General features: G+C 48.6%; 1 protein-coding gene across 2 annotated transcripts in view; it reads left to right on the forward strand.

Moving 5' to 3' along the window:
• The window catches only part of DRD2 (dopamine receptor D2), a 68,751-nt gene that overhangs the window by 38,176 nt on the left and 4,582 nt on the right, over positions 1–25,993 (forward strand). For both annotated transcript variants that reach the window (XM_037163108.2, XM_053670373.1), the window contains exons 2-5: positions 17,584–17,899; positions 22,819–22,928; positions 23,930–24,066; positions 25,280–25,470. In XM_037163108.2, coding sequence (XP_037019003.1) covers positions 17,615–17,899; positions 22,819–22,928; positions 23,930–24,066; positions 25,280–25,470 — 723 coding nt within the window. In that variant the 5' untranslated portion in view covers positions 17,584–17,614. The remainder of the gene's footprint in view (positions 1–17,583; positions 17,900–22,818; positions 22,929–23,929; positions 24,067–25,279; positions 25,471–25,993) is intronic.

Below are 25,993 nucleotides of genomic sequence, written 5' to 3' on the forward strand. Positions count from 1 at the left end.
CTCCAAGAACATCACTTTTTGTAGAACATCCCACTGCCCAGTGGCACTCAGGACTCTGAGGAAACTTGGGTGTGCCCTGGACTCCAATTTCCCTCTTTATAAGGCAGTGAGGGGTTCCACTGGGGGCCTTTGCGTACACCGGTCTGAGACCTAACGCCTGGTGGGGTGAGGCCCTGGACACGCCTTTGAGGGCACCGTGTTCGTAGTTCAGATAAAGACATCTGTCCTACAGATGGATTCTAACAACTTGCCCCCTCCTATTCCCAGATGCTCATTAAACCCAGACTCAACTGCTGGTGTAAGGAACAGAGTCTGGGTTCTGGAGGCAGGTAGACCTGTATTCATAACCCACTGCACTTGGGTGAACTTGGGCAAGCTATTCACCCTCTTTGTGCCTGCTTCTTCCTCTTTAACATGGAAGTAGTATCTATCTCACAGGGCTGTGGTGCAGATTAAATGAAATAATATATGTGCAGTGCTTCGCCCCATGACTGGGATAGCATAGGAGCTCAGTAGCTGTTACTGTTGTCATCAGAGTAGATGTCTACCCCCATCCCGTTTCTACTAGCTGAGCCACCATCCTCTGTGGAAGAGGGGAGGTGGCCCATTAGACCAGAGCTGTTGTGTCTTTGAGAAAGGGTCCCAGAACTCCAGCTGTACTGGGTAGAAGCAGAGGGGTGATGTGGACAGAGGGAGAGTCTGTCAGGCCTGATGGGCAGGAAAGGAAGCCAGCACTTATAATAAGACAACAGGGTCAGCAAGACAGCCCAAGTCTGGTTTGCACCCATATTTGGGGAGGGAGGCTGTGGAGGCTAAAGAGCAAATCAGACTTTAAAAAAAATGTGTTACAGAACATTTCAAGCATATGCATTAGAAAGAATAATACAGTGAACCTCAGTGTATCACCACCCAGCTTCAGCCACAATCAACTTATGGCAAACTTTGTTTCATTTATATGTTCCTAGATATTCTTTCAAAATAAATCACAGAACTCATGTAACTGTATCTGTAAATATTTCAGTGGGTATGTCTAAAAAATAAGGATTCTTAAAAAGTTAACTAGAATGTCACTGCCACATCTAAAGATTATTATCAATAATTCCTCAATATTAAAAATCTACTCTTCAGATTTTTAATGGTCTCATGAATGTTAAAGATCTTTAAAAACCTGGTTTCTTTGAATCAAGATTCAAATAAGGTCCACACTTTGCAATTGACTAATGGCTGTTAAGTTGCTTTTATTACAGAATCCTCCCTCTCCGTCTCTTTTTTTGTTTGTTTGTTTGTTTCCATGAAATTTATTTTTGGAAGAAACCAGGTCATTTGCCCTGAAGCCTTTTTCACAATCTGGATTTTGCTGATTGCATTCCTGTGAAGTTTTACCTTCATTTTGTCTTTGAGGTACCACTCCAAATAGTTATTTATTAGGTGGGGGCAACATTTATTAACTTAAATAAGGTTAGGTTAGGTTTAAGGTTATTTATTAGGTTAAATTAGGTTATTTAATGACCTAATAATTAGGTCATTTAAGTTAATAAATGTTGCCCCCACCTTTCATCTTTGTGGATCAAGATTCCCAGTGCCAGCTTCCTGGAGCTGGAGGATAAGGTGACATGGGAAGAGGGTCCCCAGCAGTGGGATGTTAGCTGTTATTTGGATTGGACCCTCCTTTTATGAACAGGGACGTATTTTCATAAAGTAGAGCAATTTTCTGCCAAATAGTGAGGATTGTTTTTCCTTCTTCTAGAGCAATAAGTTTCAGGATTTGTCTGCCTCTTGACTTTCAAGAGCATGTTTTCTCAGTTCTTTCCTGAAATTAAAGTAAAGGTCAAGGAGGCTGGTCTGAGACCCAGCCCTCCCTCCTCTCCCACTCCTGCCGGAGAGTCTGGTCTGGTCTGGGCAGTTCAGTGAGCCAGCTTCCCAGGCTCCTGTAACCTGGCCTGGCCCCAGGGCGAAACAAGCTCATCTCCCCAGTTCTTTTCTTCCTGGGGGAAAAGTGAGGAGGAAGGGTAAAAGAGAAAAAGGATAAAAGAAAACAGTGCCAGCCTGTGGGCTCTGTTCTGAATTTAGATCTCCCAATTTCTAGTTGCTTCCTTCCCCCCACTGCGTTCCCTTCCTCTGGGAAGGGGCCCTGGGCCCCACGCCCTCCACCCTGCTACCCAGTAGCCAAGTTTCTGCTCCTCACGCACGTGAGCTGCCCAGTGACCTGCCCCTCCCCTCGCACAGTGCTGAGAAGCGAGGATTTTTAATCAAAAGGCAGTGCACACAGAGAACAACAGTACTGCCACCACCCTGCTCAGCACTACCCGAGCGGTACTCCCCCACCCCCTCTCCACTGAGTCACTCTAGCTAACAGTTAATTAATTTGTGACACTTTGACAGTTTGCAAGGAGACATTTTTACGGAGCCATCAAAATCCACAGGGATGCAACTGTCAGGCAGATATCCCTTCTTGGATTCACTGTGTCCCCGGACCCTGCCTCACCACATGGTATACCCAGGGGCCCCTGGCCTGGAAATGAGAACATAAAGTTCAGAAGTCCTTGGCAGTCCACACTTCCAGGGACACCTGGCCACCTTTGGGAGAAGCAGAAACAGCAGGCGTTTCTGCTGGATGGGAGCATCAGCGATGAGGAGGCTCCCATCATGCTCACCTCTGGTCTCTCTGTGGCCACCTTTCCACAGCTGGGTGAGGAACTGTGTGTGCTCCCGCCTCTCCCTGGCAGACCCCCACCTTACCCTGCAGCTCCGTCGATGAGCCCTGAGTCTCAGCAGTGCTCAGTGTGCTCACTGTACATGCTTTGTAGTTGCCAATCAGCGCTGAGTGAGAAAGGGGCTCCGGGTCACCTTGGCCTGTAACTTCACACTCACACTGGATGCTGCTAATGTAGATGCTGTGAAACCCCATCCCCGAGGGCTTTCCAGGAGCCCAGAACTATCCCCACCAGATCTGTGCTTCCTATTCTCCAGAACTCTGGTTATTCCCCCCCCCCTACATACACCTATACTCCCCTTCACCCGCAGGCATTCTCTTTCTCTTCCAATACTTATAACCCTGCGTGCCCCAGTGATGGCCCAGCGGGAGAGCTCCTGGATGGACCCCGACCAGCAGGGCATTCAACCCCAGCTGTCACCATGACTGGGACCTTGTAGCTCATGTACAGACCTCAGAGGAGGCTACCGGTACCCCTCGAGAAGGATCCAGAGAGGGAAAGCAACACCCAGGGTAGGAGGAGACCCTGGGACTGGCTCCTTCCCATCTGGAGGAGATAGTAGCACCCGGGAATGCCTCTCATTTGTTGAGCACCTACCACTTCCATGACTGTACTGAGAAGTGAGAAGAGTAACAAGGCAAGATAATTTTATGATTCTTTTTAAAAAATTGGGGTAACATTGGTTAATAATATTATATAGGTTTCAAGCGTACAATTCCATACTACATCACCTGTATATTGTGTTGTGTGCTCACTACCCAAAGTCAGGCCTCCTTCTGTCCCCATGTATCCTGCTTTACCCTCTTCTTCCTCCCCCCACCCCTTCCCTCTGGTAATCACCACACTGTTGTCTGTATCTATGAGTTTGTTGGGGTTTTTTTTTTGCTTAATTCCTTCACCTTTTTCACCCAGCCTCCCCAAACACCATTCCCTCTGACAATTGTCAGTCAGTTCTCTCTATCTATGAGTCTGTTTCTCTTTTGTTTGTTAGTTTATTTTGTTCATTAGATCCCACACATGACTGAAATCATATGGCATTTGTCTTTCTCTGACTGGCTTAATTCACTTAGCATAATACTCTCCAGGTCCATCCTTGCTGTCACAAAAGGTAAGATCTCCTCTTTTTCTATGGCCGAATGTATTCCATTGTGTGAGTGTATCATGACTTTTTTTTACCCTCTCATCTACTGTTGAGCACTTGGGCTGCTTCCAGATCTTGGCTATTCTGAATGCAATGAACATAGGGGTGCATATAGTCTTTTGAATTAGTGTTTTGGTTTTCTTTGGATATATTCCTGGAAGTGGAATCACTGGGTCATAATGGAATTTCATTGTTAATTTTCTGAGGTAACTCAGTATTGCTTTCCACGGTGGCTGCGCCAATCCACGTCCCCACCATCCATTCCTGAGGGTTCCCTTTTGTCCACAGCCTCACCAGCACTTGTTGTTTCTTGATTTATTGATGATAGTCATTCTGACTGGTATGAGGTGGTATCCCATCATAGTTTAAATTTGTACTTCTCTGAGGATTAGTGATGTTGAGCATCTTTTCATATGTCTTTTGGCCATCTGTATGTCCTCTTTGGAGAAGGGTCTATTCATGTCTTCTGCTCATTTTTTAAAATTGGATTTTTTTTGCGTTGAGTTTTATAAGTTCCTTATAAATTTTGGCTATTAACCCCTTATCAGATGTATCATTGGTGAATATATTCTCCCATTCAGTAAATTGTCTTGTCATTTTGTTGATAGTATCCTTTGCTGTGCAAAAACTTCTTAGTTTAACGCAGTCCCATTTGTTTAGTTTTCTTTTGTTCTTCTTCCCCAAGGAGATATAGCAGGAAAAATACTGCTATAAGAGCTGTCTGAGATTTACTACCTATGTTTTCTTTTTTTAAATTATTTATTTTTAGAGAGAGAAGAAGAGAGTGAGAAAGAGAGGAAGAGAAACATCCATATGAGAGAGAAAAAGTGATAAATTGCGTCTCACACATCCCAAACCAGGGACCTGCACTAAAACCCAGGCACGTGCCCTGACCAGGGATCAGACTGGGGGCCTTTCAGTTTGTGTGACACTGTCCAACCCACTGAGCCCCACCTGTCAGGGCCCTAGGTTTTCTTCCAGGATAGTTATGGTTTTAAATTTTACTTTTAAGTCTTTAATCCATTTTGAGTTTTTTCTTGTGTATGGTAAAGGAAGGTGGTCTAGTTTTTTACATGTATTTGTCCAATTTTCCCAACACCATTTACTGAATAGACTGTCTTTACCCCATTGTATGTTCTTGCCTTCTTTGTCAAATATTAATTGACCATAAAGCATAGGTTTATTTCTGAGATCTCTATTTTGTTCCTTTGATCTGTGTCTGTTTTTATGCCGATACCATGCTGTTTTGATTACTATGGCCTTGTAGTATCATTTGATATCAGGTAGCATGATTCCTCCAACTTTATTCTTCTTTCTCAAGGTTGCTTTTGAAATCTTTTGTGATTCCCTATCAATTTTTGAAATATTTGTTCTAGTTATGTGAAATATGTTATTGATATCTTGATAGGAACGGCCTTGAATCTGTATATTGCTTTGGAGGTATGGACATTTTAATGATATATATCCTTCCTATCCCTGTACACAGTATATGAATGCAGTTATTTGTATCTCCAATTTTTTCTTCAGTGTCTTATAACTCTCCAAGTACAGGCCTTTTATGTCCTTGGTTAAATTTATTTTTAGGTATTTTTTGATAAAATTTTAAATGGATTGTTTTCTTAGTATGCCTTTGTGATAGTTTATTATTAGTATATACAAATGCACCTGATTTTTTAGATATTTATATTTTATCCTGTTACTTTACTGAATCCATTTATCCATTCTTACAGGGGTTTTTTTGTGGAATCTTTAGGGTTCTTTATGTATAGCATCATGTCATCTGCAAATAGTGACAGTTTTACTTCTTTCTTTCTAACATGGACACCTTTTATTTCTTCTTTTTTTTTTCATATCACTGAGGCTAGGACTTCCAGTACTATGTTGAATAAGGAGTTAAATGTGCACATGCCTGTCTTGTTCTCAGTCTTAAGGGAGACACTTTTACTTTTTGCCCATTGAGTATGGTGTGGCCTGTGAGTTTGTCATATATGGCTTTTTTATTATGTTTAGGTATGTTCCTTTTATTCCCATTTTGCTAAGCATTTTTATCATGAATGGGTACTGTATTTTACCAAATGCTTTTTCTGTGTCTATTGATATGATCATGTGCTTTTTATCCTTCATTTTGTTTATGTGGTGTATCACATTCATTGATCTGTGGATATTGTACCAACCTTGCATCCCTGGAATAAATCCCACTTGATCATAGTGTATGATCTTTTTTATGTGTTGCTGCATTCAGTTTGCTAATACTTTGTTGAGGATTTTAGCATCTATGTTCATCAAGGATATTGGCCTATAATCTTCTTTCTTTATAGTGTCTTTATCTGGTTTTGGAATTAGGGTAATGCTGACATCATTAAATGAGCTCAGGAGTCTTCCTTCCTCGTGAATTTTTTGGAATAGTTTGAGAAAGAAAGATGCTAGTTCTTCTTTGAATAGTTGGTAAAATTCATCTGTGAAGGCATGTAGCTAGGACATTGTTTGTTGGGAGTTTTTTGATTACTGCTTCAATTACATTACTTATCTCTTACTATAGCTTTAGTTTTAAAGTCTATTTAGCCAGATATAAGTATTGCTACCCCAGTTTTTTTAGATTTCCATTCGCATGAAATTTCTTTCTCCATCCTTTTATTTTTAGTCTGTGTGTACCTTTTGTTCCCAGGTGGGTCTCTTGGAAGGAGTGTGTGTGTGTGTGTGTGTGTGTGTGTGTGTGTATAGTCTTCTTATCCATTCAGCCACCCTATGTCTTTTGATAGGAGCAATTAAGCCATTTACATTTAAAGTGATTATTAATGAGTATGTATTTATTGTCATTTTATTCTTTATAGCTATGTTCCCCTTTTTTCCTTTCTTCTTAAAGAAGATCCTTTAAAATTTCTTGTACTACTGGTTTGGTGTTCATTAGCTTTTCTTTTCTGGGAAGCTCTTTATTTTTCCTTCAATTTTAAATGATAGACTTGCTGAGTGAAATAATCTTGGTTCTAGGTCCTTGCTTCTCATAGTTTTGAGTATTTCTTGCCAATCCCTTCTGGCCTGAAATGTTTCTGTTGAGAAATTAGCTCACAGTCTTACGGGAACTCCCTTGTAGATAACTGTCTTTCTCTTGCCGCTTTTAAGATTCTCTCTTTGTCTTTAACCTTTGGCTTTTGAATCATAATGTGTCACAGTGTAGGCCTCTGGGTCCATGCTCTTTGGGATTCTCTGCACTTCCTGGACTTGTGTGTCTTTTTTCTTCACCAGGCTAGGGAAGTTTTTGCCATTAATTCTTCAAATAGGTTCTCAATCCCTTCTTCTCCCTCCTCCTTCTGGTACCACTGTGATACTGATGTCGTTATGCTTCATGTTGTCCCAAAGGTGCCTTAACTAGCCGCATGATTTTTTGGATTATTTTTCTGCCGCTCTGATTAGGTGTTTTCTTCTACCTTATCTTCCAAATTGCTGATGCAGTGCTCTTTATCCAACCTACTGTTTATTCCCTCCAGTGTATTCTTCATGTTAAATACTGTATTCTTCATTTCTGGCTGGTTCTTTTTCATGGTTTCTATGTCCTTTTTCATGCTGTTTAAGTTCTCCCTGAGTTTCTTGAACTTCTCAGTAAGTTTTTTGAGCATCCTTATAATCATTTTTTTGCACACTGTATCTGGTAAATTACCTGTTGCCATTTCATTTAGCTCTTTTTTCAGGGGATTTCTCCTGTTCTTTTATTTGGAGCATATTTGTCTCCCTATTTTGGTTGACTTTTTGTGTTCATTTCTATATATTAGATAGAGCTGCTATTTCTCCCAGTCTTGTGAGGGTGGCCTAATGTAGTAGGTGGGACCCAGTGGTCTCCTTGTTCACTTGAGCTACATAGTCTGGTAATGACCCTTGTGTTGGTTATGTGAGCCCTCCTGTTATAATTAGCCTTGAGTGCTGTTGGCCTGTTCATATGTGGGGTAGACCCTTAGGCTGGCTGACTGGGAGGATCGACCCTGACCTCGGTGTATGAGCTGCTATGTGGGTGCTAACACGCACAGTGGGATTTACCTCAGCTGGGTCTGGTGCCTGCCAAGATCTCCCTTTGGATATGCCACTTGTGAAGCCAATTGGATTCTGCTGTGATGCTGTTTAAAACTGGCCACTGGGTGTGTTGGTTTGGGGGCCTCTTGTGAGGGACTGTGGTTCAAGTCAATGCCAGGTGCTGCCTATGACTGGCCCTGGACAACCTGTTTGGAACTACAAGGCAATTTGCAGTTTGTGGCTGCCTCTGCTGGGCCTGGGTGTACATGGGAAGGACCAAGCTGCACACCAAGGCCAGCTTTCACCATTACCGAGCCCAGGGGCAGGTCAGCAAAAGTCTCAAGGTGCCTGGAGATCCGCCTCCATCTGCCTCTGCCTCTTGGCTGTCTGTTAGGCTCAGTCACTATAAGAACCACTGGTGGTACTCAAGTCACATGAAGTAGGTTCTCTGTGAGTCACTGCATAGGGGTGCATGGTGCTCACCAGACTGATACAGGTTCAAACTTGGTGCCAGTGCTGGGCCTGAGCCACTCAGCAGAAGTCCCAGGGTACACCGAGTCTAGCTGCCCCCTTCTGGGTGTCCACAGACCTCTGTGGTAGGGCAGGGTCTCAGGGAGTCATCAGGGTGAGGCCAACATTGTTTACCAGGCCCCAGCAGACTCAGATTTGGCCGTGTGAAGGGAGGGCTCCAGAGCAGCTGGGCCTGCGAGGGCAGAAATATCCCCTGTCCTGAGCCACACCACTCAGTCTCCAGGTATGATTCTTAAGCTGGTGTAGTTCACAGTTTGGCAAGAGAGCAGACACTAAACAAATAATTAAACAAATAATGACCTAATTAGACCTGTGATGAGTGCTAGTGAGGAGCACGTGTACTCTGAGAGCATTGAGTAAGAGGATGGCTCTGAGCTAGGACATCAGGAAGGGTTTCCTGGCGAAAGGCTGACCCAAAGGGTGCGCAGGGAGAGGGCACTAGCCAGGACTGAATGCCGATCCCTGGTGGAAGGGTGGAGCCTAGTCCGGAGTTGGGACATTGGGACCCAAGGGGATGGACCAAGGGTGCCTGTGGTGGGAGGTTTGTGGCCTTTGTGACAAGAAGTTGAATGAGCACCCAAGGAGAGCTTCCCTTTGCTCTGAGGTGGGAGGCAAGGGGGACTGAACACATTCAACTTCAGCGAGTGCAGGTTGCCAGCGGGGAGGCATGTGAGCAGGTGACTGGGTTATGAACCTCAGGCTGGTCCATTGAGGGCCCTCAAGACTATGCCTACCCTCCTGGCTCCAGCTGGGTGGGGTCACACAGCCAGAGAGCAAGAATGGGAGAGATTCATCCAAGCTGTTCCACACTTTCTGAGGAAATTGAGACAATTTCCCCAACTGCTGCCCGGCTGCCCTGCAGAACTCCAGGTTGGACTGGGGAGGCTCACCACGCCTGGAGGGGGCACAAAGTGGGGATGGCGTCAGTGGGTGGCATTCCTTCCCACCCCAGGCCACTGGAGGGCAGGTTTCCCCACTAGCCCAGGTCTTGTTCACATTCGTCCCCCTTCAGCAGTGAGGGGGTGGGTTACCCTCACCATTCCCCTGAACTTTTAGTGCCAAGGAATTTCTGGGAATGGACCTTGCCTGTGCCTGGGCAGGGAGGGTGTCCCTCTCCTTAAATAGGAACCTCCGGAGTGAATGCTGGTGCCTGAGCCAGTCAGTATTCACTCACCACCATGCCCCTAGCCTCACCACCGTACTCTCCTACATATCTTAGGACTCTGGGAAAGATGCTCGGGGTGGTGGGAGGGGCTCTCCTGGGAGTGACAGCATCCATCACCCCACCCTCACTCAGGTAACCGGCTGCAGGTCCGTTGCCTGCTGCTATGAAAGCCAATACTCAAGAGGCAGGTGCTGATGTAAAGTGGTTTATTTTCAGGTGCTGGCCACCTGGAAAATGGGAAACATGTCTCAAAGCCCATCTCCACACCTCAGTGCAGGCAGAGGTTTTTCTAAGGAGGGAGATGGGAACAGAACAAAGAGCTGGGGGGGGGTGTTGTAAAGACCTCTACGTGCAGGAGAGCGCAGTTCGTTCTGATAAGGCAGGTGACAGTCCCATGTGTGTCACCCTGGTTTAGTCATCCTGGCTCCACTGTCACAGGTCAGTGAAACTTGTGGAGCTGAGATGCTTGATGGTTGGGGTCGGCATCTGAAGTCAGTTCCTAGGCTCCTCATACAAACATGCTGTTGATCTACAAGCTGCACATGAGTCACAGTCAGCACTCACACTGTCAAAAGAATGGTGGGGTGGGTTACAATTCCCCGCTGTTACAATTTTCCTCTGTTCTACTCAGACTTCCCTTTTCTTCATTGCAACATTCCTCTCCATTCTTCCTCCTCCACCCCCATCCGCAGACCCTTCCGCACCATCCTTCCCACCGCCAGCCACCCCAGGGCTTACAGGCCTTCCCAAGGAAATAAGATGGAACTACACCTTCCACCCACACAGTGGCCTTCAGCAAGGTCTGGCCCAGAAGGCCCTCTCAGGCCTCTGACTGCCTGGCCTGGGGCTCAGGGAGCCCGAGGTCCTGGCTCCTGGGCTCCTGGTTCCTCCGCCGCCTGCAGAGGTAGCCCTTGTGGGCAGTAGGCAAGGCATTATTTCGTGACTCTTCTTTTACCTCCGGAATGGGAAGGAATGCAGATGTTTCCTTCCCGTCTTTTTTTTCCCTTCCACCCTTTCTTCCTGCAGCTACAGGGGGATCTGGGGAAGGGCCCACTCCCAAGACACAGCCTGGATCTTTGACTGGAGGAGCAGGAGTGGCTCAAATTGTGGGGTCTGAAGGGGAGCCCTTACCCACTCACTCCCAATTCCCATCCAGCCGAAGTCACTCCAACAAGCTGCTTTTGAAATGCAAATGTAAAGTCCCCCCCTCTTTTTTTCAGTGAAATGCTTCAAGTCTTAGAAAAGAGGGAAAAAATGATGTGTTTAAGACAGCTAGTGTCTCACCCGCCATGAGCCTGATAAGGTATTGTTAAATTTTAATTAGACAACTTGATTCCTTCACGTGCCAAACTTGCAGAAGAGGCAGCATAGGTAACAGGGTTGCTTGAGTTTTAGACTGACTGCACCAAGGGTTTCTCAGCCCCATCCCTGGGCCCTGGGCCCTGGGCCCTGGAGTTTTGCTGGAGAGTGGAATCAAATTAAAACCAGAGAAAAGGAATCCTCTCCTCTCTCCTCTGGGACCAGGCAGCTGTTCTCCAGGGTTCCTCCCAGCTGCCCTAAGACACTGACCACCCCAGCAAGCTGGTGACCAAGGGTGACAATAGCCTCCAAGTTTTTCCTGAGAGAAAGTGTCGGTGTTAGGGAACACACTCAAACTGTGGAGATTTAAAGGCCTCGTCCACGTGCCCCCCTAACCCCAGCATACTTGCCAGAAGCTGTTTCTATTTGCAGGCTGGGTATGAGCCCATCTCCCTGAAACCAGAAAAGCCGCATTCATGCTGCCTGTCACCTACCAGACCCAATAAGCAGAGACAGGGCTTGAGTCTTCACGAGCACTTTATTCAGATGCCCGCCGATCTAGACGGCGGGTTTGTGCCCTAACAGGCCATCCTACATTTCCTTTTAAGTCCGGTTTTTTATAAGGGGCAAAAGTGCAGGTAAGGGGTTTAGAATTCAAGGGAACAAAGTGTAGGTAAGGGATTTGGGACTCAGGAAAGAGGTTCATCAGATAAAAGCTTCAGTCCAACAATTTCCCTAACATCCTTTCACCCACTGACCAGTGATTTTCCTTATCTGTGTCCTGGGCAGTGGACTGTCTCTCTCTGGAAGACAATGACTTGGACACCACTTCGACTGTTTATGGTCTTTCCTGGAGCACAGAGGTCAATTGCTGGGGGTCTCCTGGAGTCAGAGTGGGCCATACCTGCAGTTGCTGAAACAATACCTTTTTACATACACTTATTACTAGGCTTATTAGCTATTAGCTGAAACTAAAATGTTCCAACTCTTGAGTCTCCCAACATCCTCACCACAACACCTACTCCCCTCCTGTCCCAGCTCCCTATTCCTGCCCCAGAGGAATAGGGAAAACTTGTTAGCAAGTTTTCAAATTAGGGCACACACAGAAAATTGTTCCATTTGTAAGGCACCAAATATAAATGGCAGAGGAGCTTGAGGCTGGAAAGGTGAGCTCCTCATTCCTCTGGCCCAGGTAATGCACACACCCCAATTTATCCCATGTGTCTTGTTGGAAAGCCACACCCTGGTGACCTCCTCTAGACCTGCCCAGCTCCCAAAGTCCACCTCCAAATACCACCACGTTGGGAGGGAGGGGGTTCGAGCTTCAGAAGATGAATTTGTGGATGTCCTTAGCAGCAAGGTTAGATCATCCATTTCTCTCCAAGGAGACAGGACTGTGTAGCTAAACCACTAAAATGGGAAGAAATGGCAGTGACCACATATGTATTTGGTGCTCGCTAAATGCTCAGTGACTGGGGACCGTGATTTGGAGCTTTTACACCTGAAGCAGGAACCACCTGAGAGGAAGGTGAAGGTGAGTCATGTATGGAGGTTGGCGAGCAAGTTGATTGTATTTTCATAAGTCCAAATCAAAATGCTTACTCAGACAACAGAAAAAAAGTTAAAATAATGTGATCTTATGTATCTGAAAAGTCTTCTAACTGTTAAGAATAAGTCACCTTAGGTTATACATTTAGCCAATCTCCATTTCAAAACAAAACAAAAGAAAAAACACAAGACATTTAGACCATCCCGGCGAGGCCAGAGTGCTGGCTGCTGCGGTGTGGGCTTGCTGTCCCCCACGGACACCAGAGGGGCGTGGACTTCACCTGGCTTCTCTGGAGCCAGGACAGGCCAGGTGACCTGGTGCTCTCCCCTTCTCACAGGCAAAGACAACCTGGATGGAGAAGCTTGGAGGGTAGGAATCTGAGGGGTCTTCCAGGTGCCCCTGGAGGCAGAGAGACCACAGCGTGGCCTCTCCCTGCTCCGTCTTCCCATGGGTAGCAGGGAAAGAGGGAGGGGTGGTGCTGGAGCAGGATCAGGACCCCTTTCTCAGGCCTCCTGGGAAAATGCAGGTAGGGAAGTGCCGGGAGCGCACTGTATTTTATTCATCCTGAGTTGAAACACGCCCCACCAACATTTTAATGTCTCTGAAATCAGAATTCATTTTACAATTGACCCCTTCTTAGCGCTTACTGGGGTTTGATGGTACTTTTTTCCCTAGGATTACATGAAACAATGGGGCATCTTACCCGGAATTCGGTGTCAGGGCCGAGGAAATACAGTTGCTGTGACGGGTCGCTGACTGTACAGCAGGTGGGCTGGGAGGGCTGGGTCTGCCCGGCCAGCCGCTGCCCCATCCGGGGGTCGCTCACACACACCCTGAACATGGCTCAGGAATGCACATTGCCTTTTGTTTTCCTTTTCATTCTTTTGCTTGGTTGGTTTTTAAAGTTAACTAACATTCCTTGAGGGTTTATCTGTGCTGGCCACACATGCGTCATCTTACTTTATCCTCACAATGATAATTGTGTCTCCCTTTTGCAGATGAGAAAACTGGGGCTCAGGAACGACAAGTAGCTGAGGTCCCAGAGCTAGTAAGGGTACAGTTGGGGTTTGAATCCAGGTTGTTTGGCCCTCAGCCCCTACGTTATACTAGTACCTCTCGTGCTACATGCCTTATCTGCGGGAGTGGATTTGCTGATGCCTGAGTTCCTGCCCTCCTGCTTGGTACCGTGGGAGAGCCAGCGGGGCAGCCTCTGCCAGTGAGAAACCTCAGCCCCAGGTAGGAAGGGTGCCGAGGACACAGAAGACAACCCTGTACCGAGATGTTAATAAGGTCTTGAGGCACTTAGGCATTTTCTACGATTTCCCCTTTTTTCTATAATGTGAACATAATACATTCGTTTCAGCAAAAATCAACAAGAATGTAAATAAATACTGATTGGAAAATTAAATGTAACAGTGAATCCTTGTCCAGCTGTGAGTGAAGGGACTCACTGTTTCCCTGAGGAATGGGTGTTCACCTTGCCCCCCCCCCACCTACCATGTTCATATTTGCCATCTAAATTGTACCCACAATTTCAAGTCCCAGTTTAAGTTTACCCCCTCCAGGAAGCCTTCCATGAGCACCGCAGCCAAACCCATGTGCAGCCATGTGCTCTCTGATTTCTGAACACCCACTGTAGTGGGTGCTGTAGGGTGCCACCCGGACCCCCTGTACGACTGATGTGCTCCTTCCCTGACTACTGGGAGTGTCGACAAATGGCAGTTCACAGTTGGGTCCACCTGCTTGGTGATTGCCCACTGCCGAAGAGAGATGCCTTTCTCAAGTCCAAACCCTTCCTCTGGGACAGCCCATGACCTATGAGAGGGGACAAAGGCCTGGCCCTGTTGCCCTAATTCAGGCAACTCTGCAAGGCTCTTCGGGGGGGACACCTGGGGCCTGTGGTGTAACTGCAAAGCAGCTTGACTTCCCTGCCCAGTCCTGCTTCCTTCACTTCCCTGCAAGTCTCGAGCCTGAGAGCAATAAATTTCCTGCATGCTGATTTCCTCCTCAGCCTGCTTCCTGGAGATGCAACATGCAATACCCATGATACTCAGGCTGCATTACTCTTGACACTTGTTCATCAGGTGGCCTATGTTAATAGTTACTTTCAAGTATGTGTGTGGGGTTCTTCCCAGGTGTGCTCACAGAGACTCTGATTCAGTTCAGCAAACCTCTGTGGATCATTACTGCCTGCAAATCACAGCGTTAGGAGTTGGATGAGAAGAACGAGCTAGTATGCTCTTTTGATTATTCCATGAAGAAGATGAGGCATAAGCAACACATGGTGTAATCTTGAGATGCTAACCCCCCAGTGAAAACAACAGACTCACAAATGGGGTGTGTTCCAGAGCAAAATCATGACGCAATGCTGTAGAAGCCTTGAGGAAGGAGGAAGAAGATCCAGCTAGGAAGACTTGGGACAGGCCCTAGGGCAGGAGGACTCTGGGCAAGTTTGCCATGAAGGATATGTAGGGACTCGGTGACTGGAGAAAAAGGAAATGAAGTTTTCCAGACACTTTTCTGATTTGTATGGTGACAAGCCTCAGAGGTTGTTTTGAGAATAAGTGAGATAGTATATTAAAAATAGAAAAGAACTTGGCAAACTGTCAAATTCTGTACAAGTAGACAAAGCCATCTTCACAGGCAGGCTCAGGATGGTGCTGCGGGAACACAAGTCTGGTTGGGTGTAGAGAATGGGTTGGGTGGGAACGACAGAGACCTGAGAGGCCCCACCAGATGCCACAGGCCCTACCCAGAGAGGGACTGAGGGGATGGGAGGAAGGGCAGAGGGGCACCATCAGGACGCTGGGTGGGTGCTTGTGCCTTCCCGGTCTCCAGGCCTCCAACACTTCTTGGCTCTGTGCTTTCTGCCCAGCAGGCTCGATGGATGCTGAGTAAATGACTGACAGTAGTAGCCCCTGTTGCCTGGTCAGTACATACATCCGGGTCTCCTGCTGTGTGCTCCACATGGGAAGAGGGCCCACTCAGATTGCAGAAGACAGCATCAATAGGACACAGTGCTTCCTTACCTTGAGTGGGAAGACTTGTTGCATGGGTGGCATTCCATGGCATCCCACATGGAATTAGGCATTTTGCTTTCCCTGGAGACTCCAGAGTGGTTGTGCTGGGTAGGTTATCATTCATGCTCCTCTGCTGATAGCTAGCATAGCAGGTATGTCAGAGAGGGATGAAGGTGTTGATGGGAGCAGACCCTTCTCTCAGGTCAGAGGTGGGGGTCCCCTCTGACCTATTCTGGCTGATGTGCCCTCCGCCCTGATTTGGGCACATGTTCATCCTGAATGGCATAAATCGGTGCATTTCAAACCTACTTGGGTACCACAGCACCTGAAAATCATGGTGTTTTATGCAGAATGCCTTGAAAACTGATAAATTTAATTCTAGTGTGTGAAGTAGGAGCACTTTTGTTAACAGGAAAGCTGACTCTATTATACGTGCATTATGTTTCAATCACAACCAAACACAGGCTGTCAAGCTCATCAAGGCCTTGCTAGCCTGCCTCTGAGCCCCTGCTTCCTTTTCTCAGTGAGCAGCACTACCAGCCTCCCAGAACCCAATGCAGAAATTCAGAGTTATCCTTGACATCGTCTCTCCCTGTTTTCCCCCAGTGCTCCTCCTGCCTCACATCTATGCAATGACCAAATTCCATGAACCTGACTTCCAGGTTAGCTGCTGACTCTGAACATTTCTCTGCATTCTCATCCCCACTACTTTCGTCTAAGCAGCCACCACCTGTTACCTGAATTACAGCCACACCTCATATCTCCCCAAGGTCCCCTCTACGCTCTAGCAGCCAGTGACCCCTCTAAAACACCAATCCAATGGAGTCAGTCCTCTGCACCCAGCCTTTCAGGAGCTCCCAAGCTTACGAAGCCCCATCTGGCCCATGAATGGCTCTCCAGTTTAATTTTCCTTATTGTCACCATCATGCCCTACACTTTTTGCCTAACAGAACTATTTGCTGTTTGGGACTGTGTTGTGTTCTGTCTGGCTGGAACATCTCCCTCTACCTCCTAGGTTGCCTGGCTAACTCCTCCTCCTTCATCTCAGATGACACTTCTTTCAGGACGTTTCTCCACCCCCCACCCCCCCACCCCCTGTGGAATGGGATGCCCATGCCTCAGGGCTCCCAGTGCTCGTGCACAGACCTCATCATCTCTCTCGGGGGTTCTTGCAGTAGCCTCCCAGATGGTGTGCTGCCACCTTGCTGGGCCCCACCCTTCCATTCTCTACACAACAGTCATCATCTTCTCTCCGAGAGGCAAATCTGATTGTGGTGTTCCCACTGCCATTAGACTCAAGTCTAAACTGCTGGTATGACTTGTAAGGCCCTCTGTGATTCTCTATGGTCTCAGCTATTGTAGCCTCCCCAGTTTAACTCATTCCAAGTCCCTCCATGCTTCAGCTGGCCCAACTCTTTTTCTGCTTCCACCATGGCACCTGCTCTCTGGCTCTGTCTTTTGCATATGCTGATTCCCTTGTCTAGAACCTCCCCTGGTTCCTAACTCTTCACCTGGCTAATTCCTACACATCCTTCAGGCATCTGCTGAACATCACTTCCTCTGGAAAGCCTGTTTTAAATCTCTAAGCTAGGTCATGTGTCTCTCTCCCCCTCCCATTTCCTAGTGCCTACCACTCACAGATTTAATTGCTCAATTAATTGGCTATTGTTGATTTTAGATTGTGAGTTGGAAAATTATGTATATTTTGTTCCTACCTGTGTTTCTAGAACTATGAGAACAGTGCTCAATAAATATTTGTAGAAGCAAGAATAAGCGAATGCATATTTCTGTTTCTACCATTAGAAGCTGGACCTCCTCATGAACTTAAGTGTGTGGTGAATGGGATGTGCTTAATATATGTTTGTTGAATAAATGAATGAATAAATGGTCAGCTCTTCTCAAGTGCATTTACTTTATTTTACTTCTTAAAAAATTATACTTGCTCATTTGTTTTGCCATCTGTAAGAACTTGCTAGCAAAATAGTGGCAGCAGGCCTCAATGTTTTAGGAAAATTTTTAGATGCCAAACTTAACATTGCGAGGCTGGAGAATTCTCTCTATTAACTTCTAGTGGTTGGTGTTAGCTCCAGAGTCCTCCACGGGGGGCAGCATGCTTCGGGAGGTCCTCCTGCTCACTCCCTGTGTCCCTTTCTCCTGGCCAGAGCCCGGCCATTCAGTGGCCCTGCTACCCCAATGGATCCACTGAACCTGTCCTGGTACGATGACGATCCGGAGAGCCAGAACTGGAGCCGGCCCTTCAATGGGTCTGACGGGAAGGCCTACAAGCCCCACTATAACTACTATGCCACGCTGCTCACCCTGCTCATCTTCATCATCGTCTTTGGCAATGTGCTGGTGTGCATGGCCGTGTCTCGTGAGAAGGCGCTGCAGACCACCACCAACTACCTGATCGTCAGCCTTGCTGTCGCAGACCTCCTTGTAGCCACACTTGTCATGCCCTGGGTTGTCTACCTGGAGGTAGGTCTGGGCCCTGCCATACCCGGCACCTTCTCCAGAAGACATAGTGCTGGAGCCTCGAGTCCAGGCTCGTCGCTGCTTCCCACCCACACGTTGCCCGGTGCTTTCTCAGATGGTCTGTTCCTCTACTGTGGGCTCAGTTTTTCTCCTTATAAAATGGGTAAATTGTCTCCTTAACAATCCCAACTACCAGTGATAGAGTCCTTACTAGGTTCCAGGGCTTGTGTTAAGTCCTTTACATATAGCCTTTTCCAATTGAGTCCTCACAGCAGCCCTGAGAAACCGATGTTGTTATCATCATTTCACAGAAGTTAGGTGAGCCCTCCAGTAACACACAACTGCCAGGTCCAACCTGGTGCACCATCTGGCCTGCGGGGCGGTTTGTTAGGTCCTGCTGGAAATGGGAGTAATTGATGGGGACCCCCAAGGACGGGAGATGTTCCTGCTTCCAGGCCTGAATTCTTCATTCTCTTTCCCTACTTCAAAAATGTGGGCTGCTGCTCTGTGCTCTCCTTCCCCCTCTCCTCTTCCCCAGTTTGTTCTAGCGCGTGGGTTTGGTTCACGGAGGCCTCTGTGAACTGTGCTGCAAACCCTTCCTCAGGAAAGGGCAGGGAGTCACTGTTGCTCGGCCCAGGACAGAGCCCAGCTCTGTGCTTCAGAATAGTGAGTAGGCAACCCCTGCTGTGGCCCCGGCACAGTGCCAGGCATTTTTCAGACACAGAGTCAGCAAGCACTCATGCTAATCCTGGGAGTCGATACTACTCTTCTCACTTTACAGAAGAGGAAACTGAAGCTTTGAAAAGTTGCCTGTCTTCACCCAGATTACATAGCAGAGGGAGAAGCCACTGATAGAAGTCCCTAAGTGGACCCACCTCCAGGTGGATGCTTTTCAGAGCTGCCAGGCAGATGTGGAAGGGTCTGGGGTTGTGAGTGTGCACTGCTGGATCCTGCCCCTTTCTCTGCCCAGGATTCTGGGGTGGAGTCTGACTGCATCAGAATCTGCCTGGCGCTCAGGGAAGAACCGATACTAAGGTCATCAAGATCACTGGGCTGTTTCCTTCCTGCCCTAGGCTAGAGAGGAGTTTACCTGTGCCATGGTGGCGAGCCCTTGTTTTAGAAGAAAACATGAAACCTTTGTAGGTCGGTGCAGAGAAGTTCTCAAAGAGAAGAAGCTGCAGTGGGAGGAGAAGCTGGCCATCAGTGGCCCTTTGCCCTGTCCCCTCTCCCCATGGTGGCTCCTGCCCCTCCTGTTGCCACCACCACCACCCAGGCCCCCAGGAGCTCTGGGCCGTCAGTCTCTGGTTTCCTTTAGTACAGATGAAACAGGCTGGGACTTCCAAAACGACCTGACTGAATCTTAAGGAAAAACCAAAAGGAAACAAGAGACACAAAGCAACATAAAAACACAGGCGCCACAGCCAGGGCTTCAGTTCCTCCGTGACTGCAAGGTCTCCGCGGCCCCTGGGCTCTGCTAGGCCCTGGGCTGTCCGAGGCCTCTCCCTGAGCAGCCCCTCCTTAATTCGGGTCCCCTCCCGCTCTCTTTCAAAGCAGGGTCCAGGCCTCAGAGCATCAGGAAAGAAGACCTCCCTCTGTGTCCCTCTCCTTGTCTGTCTCATAGCATTGTTTGAAAATTGAATGGGTGACTATGTAAACATGCTCGGAATGGAATCAGGCACATAAGAAGCACTACATAAAAGTGTCGCTCCTGTCCACTCAGAGAGAGAGGACCCTCCCATACCCAGGCGAAGAAGCACCCTCTCCCCGGAGTGAGGCGTGCTCTGCCCAGGACTGCGGGCATGGGTTCTGGGGCTGTCAGACCCACTGCCCCTGCCCAGACTCTGTGGTAGCGTCAAAGCTGTATGCGGCCTGTGCTGGGCCTCCTACTGACCTCGGAGTCCTCTGAACGGATATTTTCAACGTGCCTTTGTTTTAGAGGGAAAGCTCAGTGTTCAGAGGGCAGAGTGGAGAATGGCGTCTCAGAGGGCTGTGCTCAAACTTTCCCATAGTCTCCCACCCCAGCAAGAGCTGGACAGTGGGTCCTACTCCCAGGACATTGTCTCGGCTATTTATTGTCCCTAGATAATGTTCCAAGTGGAGTCTCGCTCGATTCCAACATCTCATCAGAGTATTCTTGCAGCCCTCTGCTGTGTCTAGAGTCTTCCGTCTTGTTCCTGCAGCGATATTAAGTGCCTCCAGTAGCCTGGCATGTCAGCGCCTGTCTCATGTGGAACTGGATGTGCATTACTCACATTGATTCCACTCAGTGTCTGGAAAGTACACCGCTCCTAGAGTGGGAGGGTGGGGTTCAGTCCCCACCTCAACCACTTTCCATCTGGAGAAGCTCCTACAGAGGAGAGCCATGGGCCACTTGTCTGCAGGTACCATGCCATTTTGACCTCCCAGCCCTTTGAGGGGCAGTTTTACTGTGTGCATTTTCCAGATAAAGAGATGAAATTGAAATGTGAACAGACTAAGAGCTCAGAGTTATGTGTTCACTCATTCGACATGTATTGAGCAGTCCTATGTCCTACACCCTCCTTGAGCTCTAAAGCACTGGTCTGCCCTCAATGAGGACACCACTGGTGGAGGTGACAGTGGAGAGTCCCCACAGGAGATGTGGGCACACACAGGGGGCATGGGACTTGGCATGTAGGGACAAGGATCGTGCAGGAAGAAGTGATGTCTTCAGAAGAATTATCCAGGGGAGGGAGCCAAGGCACCTGCCCTCCAGGCAGAGAAACAAAGTGTGCGAAGCTGTGGAGCAGGAAGGGTAAAGCTTGAGGTTTTGAGGGTGACATCCATGTTATTAGCTTCAGAGGCTTGCTGTCACATTCCACAGATATCAGTGTACGTGTTTAGAACAGTGCCTGACACATAGGTGCTTAATATGTGCTACTTATTATTCGGACTTACCTAGCTAACTCAGGGACCGTCCCGCTGGTCTCAGCTTCATATGAGCAGGAATGTCAATGTGCCCTGGTTGATGTGGCTTCATTGGTTGGAGCACTGTCCTATAAACCAAAAGTTTGAGGTTTCAGTTCCAGCTGAGGCATATGCCTAGGTGAGGATTCAGTCCCTGTCAGGATGCAAATGAGGGGCAACTGGTCAGTGCTTCTTTCTGACATCAGTGTATCTTTCCCACTCTTTTCCCCTCCCTTTGCCGTCCCTCTAAGTCAATAAGCTTGTCCTTGGGTGAGGATAAAAAAAGAAAACACAAGAAAAGAAAAAAGAATGTCAATGTATGGTGTCCAAAGGTGCAAAGAAAAACCTGGGGGCTGTTTCTTTCTCTGCTGCTGAATCACCGGGTGATCTGGCTCAAGTCCCTTTTCTAATTTGACCCCAAATTTGTCCCCCTAGCTATTATAATCTTTCTTTTCACACTTCATTTATTTAGTACTTTTTACATCATTATTTCCTTTTTAACAAGTCTGATGGACCTTCCCAAGACAGCTTAGGAGAGAGTGTAAGTTGTGCTGCCCAGAACTTGCCCCAGATTCCAGCCCTGCTGCACCCTAGCTGGGCGCACCCTCTGAGCTCCGTTCCCGTCCGTGACCGGACACAAGCAGTCCCTTTTGTGTGAGTGTTAAGAACAGTAAATGAGATAAAGTACATGCCCACAGCAGGTGTTCTAGAAACAGTGGCCACCAACACATTCTCTTGTGTGTTAAGAACAGTAAATGAGATAAAGTACATGCCCACAGCAGGTGTTCTAGAAACAGTGGCCACCAACACATTCTCTTGTGTGTTAAGAACAGTAAATGAGATAAAGTACATGCCCACAGCAGGTGTTCTAGAAACAGTGGCCACCAACACATTCTCTTGTGTGTTAAGAACAGTAAATGAGATAAAGTACATGCCCACAGCAGGTGTTCAACATGGCCACCAACACATTCTCTTGTGTGTTAAGAACAGTAAATGAGATAAAGTACATGCCCACAGCAGGTGTTCTAGAAACAGTGGCCACCAACACATTCTCTTGTGTCGCTGAGTCAGCTCCCCAGCTGTGCCCTAGAGGAGCTGCTCCTGAAACTGTGGAGGAAAGCCGCCTGTATTCTCGCTCCAGAAAAGCCTCTGGGAAAGGGGATTGACTGAGAGCTCCCTGAGGCAGGAACTGCTCATCGCTGTTCTCTAGAGTCTGGGGCAGAGCCTGGCACATACCAAGGGCCCATGGGAAAGAGGGACAATCTCAGACCTAAATCCCCAGGGACAGGAAAGAGGCTCTGAAGACCTAGTCTAGGAGAGGCTCAATGGGGCAGTGGTCCTGGTGGGCCCAGAACTCTCCCAGTGGTGCCAAAAGGTAGACTTAGTTTTTTCCAGAGAAGCTCTTCTGTCCTGCCCCACCCGCCCCTTAAGACATTCAGTTGCTGCCCACATGGTAGGTGCTGCACTGAGGTGCAAGGGGCCCCTGTGCTGCGACGTGGGAGGGGCCCAGCGAAGGCAGTGCTGTGAGAGGCCCCCTGTCTTCCAGGAGGAGCTGCTGTTTTCTCCACACTGAACAATGGCAGCGGCAGGGCCCATCACTGAGCGTAAATGCCAACATTTGTCTTCATGCCCCAGAGCAGAAAAGAGGGCAGCACTGAGGATGAGCGAGGTTAGAAGAAGGCCTGTTCTCTGCTGTAATGGCAGCGTGGGCCCTGCCCTGCTCAGTCACCAGGAGGGGGCTGTCCTGCTCCTCTTTTCTCCCTTTGTCAGAGGCCCAGGGTGCCTAGGAGGAAAGGGACTAGGGACAAGGGTCTCAGACCCCATGGGCACGACCCCCATTGCAGCTCCTCTTCTCCCCCAGACCCCGGGTGCAGACCCACAAGACCCTCACAGCTGCCCTCTTGGCCCGTGGCCTGATCTCCCCCCGGAGAGCCAAGCTACCAGTCCTGAGCTCATCTCCCCTCTGCCCTCCACCTATTGTGTTGCTCTGTCCCCAGGTGGTGGGCGAGTGGAAATTCAGCAGGATCCACTGTGACATCTTTGTCACTCTGGACGTCATGATGTGCACAGCGAGCATCCTGAACCTGTGCGCCATCAGCATCGACAGGTGAGCCCAGGCAGGGTGGGAGTGGCGGCCCTGGCCGTTTCCCTTTCAGGCTGCCCCACCCTTCCTTCAGGGTCAGGCTGTCTGTGATGCTATGTGGCTGGCTTTGTGCCTATGAGCCCATGAGTTTATGTGCATTGCACATGTGTGCATCTGTGTGTGCCCATGCGCATATGTGTAGGTGCATGCATGTCTGGCTGGGAAAGTACCATCCTTTGGACAGTGATGCTACCAAGCATACCCAGGCAGGTGTAGAGAAAAAGCACTTGATTCTGACTGATGCCCTGGTTCTATCACTTTCCACATAGGTGACCTTGGGCAGATTATGGAAATTCTCAGAACCCTAGTTTCATCGTCTAGAAACCAGGGATGATGACTGCTGCCCATTTGGAGTTATAGTGTCTGGTGATGTGGTTTATGTCTAGCACAGGGCACCTGACCAAGAGGGCCCAGGCTGTGCTCACCTTTCTAAGATATATCTTTAGAGCCTTTCACTAATTCTTACATACAGGCGAGAGTCCCTGGTCCTATTCTCCTTGTAGGATTCTTAGAAGATGAAACCAGCCAACGTATGAGAAGTGCTGGGCAGAGGAATGTGAGGGATTATATACGATTGCCATTGTTATTATTTTCTGCTGAATGGGGCTTAGCCCTTGCTCTCAGCTACCAATTCCTCCACAGACACTTCCACCTTCAGTGGCTCAGCTCATGTGTAGAAGGGTACAGTTTCCGAAGCACAGAGATCCAGGCCATGGCCCCTCACAAAGCCTAATGTCCAAGTGGGGAGGTTGGAGTAAAAGATATGGTCCGGGATTGATCTTAAGCAGTTAGTCAGACATTACCACAATACCAGCTGTCCTCATTGTTAGAGTTGGGCACAGACAGGAGCGGTGATTTAGAGTAGACAGGCAAGTTTCATGGAGGTGGGCCAACTCTCCACCCCCAAAGAGTGGGGTGTCTGGTTGTGCATGTTGTGGAGGGGCCCCCACTCCACATCCTTGCAGGTACACAGCTGTGGCCATGCCCATGCTCTACAACACACGCTACAGCTCCAAGCGCCGGGTCACCGTCATGATCGCCATCGTCTGGGTCCTCTCCTTCACCATCTCCTGCCCACTGCTCTTTGGACTCAACAACACAGGTGAGTCCTGCCACTGTGTGCTGAGGGCTCAGCTGGCCTCTGCGCAGGGTCCTGGGGAGCTGAGCCTTGGTGCAGACATGCTGGAGGCCCATCAAGGGCCTGATTGCCTCCCTGGACTAAGGCCTGGGGTCTCCTGGGCCAAGCCCGACTCCATGTCGTACCTGCTTAGGCCAGAGAGGAACAATGACCTGGGGCACAGTGCAGTTGGGTGAGGGGTGGGGATTATGATTCAGCAGGAGGTCTGGCCATTTTCATCCTTGTTTATTAGACTGAAGCAGGCCAAATAGCCTCACCACTACATGTATGTGCCTGTCGTGTGTGTGCATGCACACATGGGGGAGGCTCCCGGGCCTCCATCACCCTGGCACTGGTGTTTCTGTAATGAGGCTGCAGCCCCAGGGCCAGCTGAGCTCAGGCCAGGCTTCAGCCACCTGGAGCAGAAAAGGCAGAAACAAGCAGAGGCTAGCACACCATGGCCTGCCCTTTGGGAGGCAGTTGGAGTATCTCAGACAGAAGAGGCGTCATCGCCACCTGCTGCTGTGGTGTCGAGATTACTCCAGAGGGAAGCGAGAGCCATCAGGTGTGCCTCTGGAGACAGCTCCAGGGCTGTAGTACACAGTGAGGCCGTGAAAGTGTGTGGTAACAAATCTAACTCTGGTGGGAATTGCAAGAAGTGGGAATAGGCCTAAATATGCTCAGACTAATCTGGAAAAGCCCTGAAATGGAGATCACACATGTACTAGACCGTGAAGGGAGCTTGGAAACCCAGGAGAACACAGGTGAGTTCCGCACACAGGACCCAGTTACCTTGTCTCTAAAATTAAAAGGTGGCAGACCTCTCCCCAGTGTACAGGAAAGGCTAAAATAATGGCTTATGCTCTTAAAATAATTTCTTGAAGCACTTTTTCCGTACACCCTGGCTCCACTTGTATGCTCATAGATGACAGAACTAATGACGTCTAATGAGAAAACATTAATGGAAAAACTTGGAAGCAGTTGATCACAGCTTAGCTTTTTACTCATAGTTGTGTTTCTAATGCTCTGATTTGCTCTGTGTGCTTATTTGCAATAACATTTCCAGGCAGCCTTGGACATCTAATCTAGTCTCTGTAACCTTGTCCTCACCTGTTTGGTGGAGGACATAAGGCCTCTCTGCAAGCGGGTGGGCCCTGGGCCAGCTGGCCCACCGGCCTGACACTCTTCCCTCCTCCAGAACAGAGTGAGTGCATCATCGCCAACCCTGCCTTCGTGGTTTACTCCTCTGTTGTCTCCTTCTACGTGCCCTTTATCGTCACCCTGCTGGTCTACATCAAGATCTACATTGTTCTCCGGAGGCGCCGGAAGCGGGTCAACACCAAGCGCAGTAGCCGGGCTTTCAGGGCCAACCTGAGGACCCCACTCAAGGTCCCAAGATCCCCCTCCCCTGCAGCACCCCTCCTTAACCATCACCAAGTTCAGTTGGGTCATCCAGTGGTCAGTGGGGACCTGAGACACCACGGCGGGAGGGCGTGCGGGCTGGGGGAGCTTTGTTCAGCCGGGCAGGGCAGATTTGCTTCGAAGGCTTGGACCTCAGTGGAGGGACTTGTATTTCCAGGAATGGGAGGTGGGAAGGGGGGTGGAGGCAAGCTGGGAAGAAGAGCCTTTGCTCGGAGATCTCTGTCTGAATGCAGCAGCCCTTGGCACCCTCCCGGGCTCCTCTCCTTCTCTTTGCTTCCCTTCTTTCCTCATTCTGGTCCCTCTATCTCCCTTCCCCTCCTGCTGAGGCCTCCATCCCATCTCCTTTTCCTTCACAGTCTCCCTTCTCCCCTCTGTGCATGCCTCCTCCTTCCTCCCCTGTTCTTTCCCACTTCTTTACTCTGCCCCTCTTTCATTCACCTGCCTCATGTCTTGTGAATTCTTCCCTCTGCTCAGCCCTCCCTCAGGAAGA

The sequence above is a fragment of the Artibeus jamaicensis genome, unplaced genomic scaffold (genome assembly GCF_021234435.1).
Source record: "Artibeus jamaicensis isolate MK-2021 breed Jamaican fruit bat unplaced genomic scaffold, CSHL_Jam_final contig_585, whole genome shotgun sequence".
NCBI classification, from domain to species: domain Eukaryota; kingdom Metazoa; phylum Chordata; class Mammalia; order Chiroptera; family Phyllostomidae; genus Artibeus; species Artibeus jamaicensis.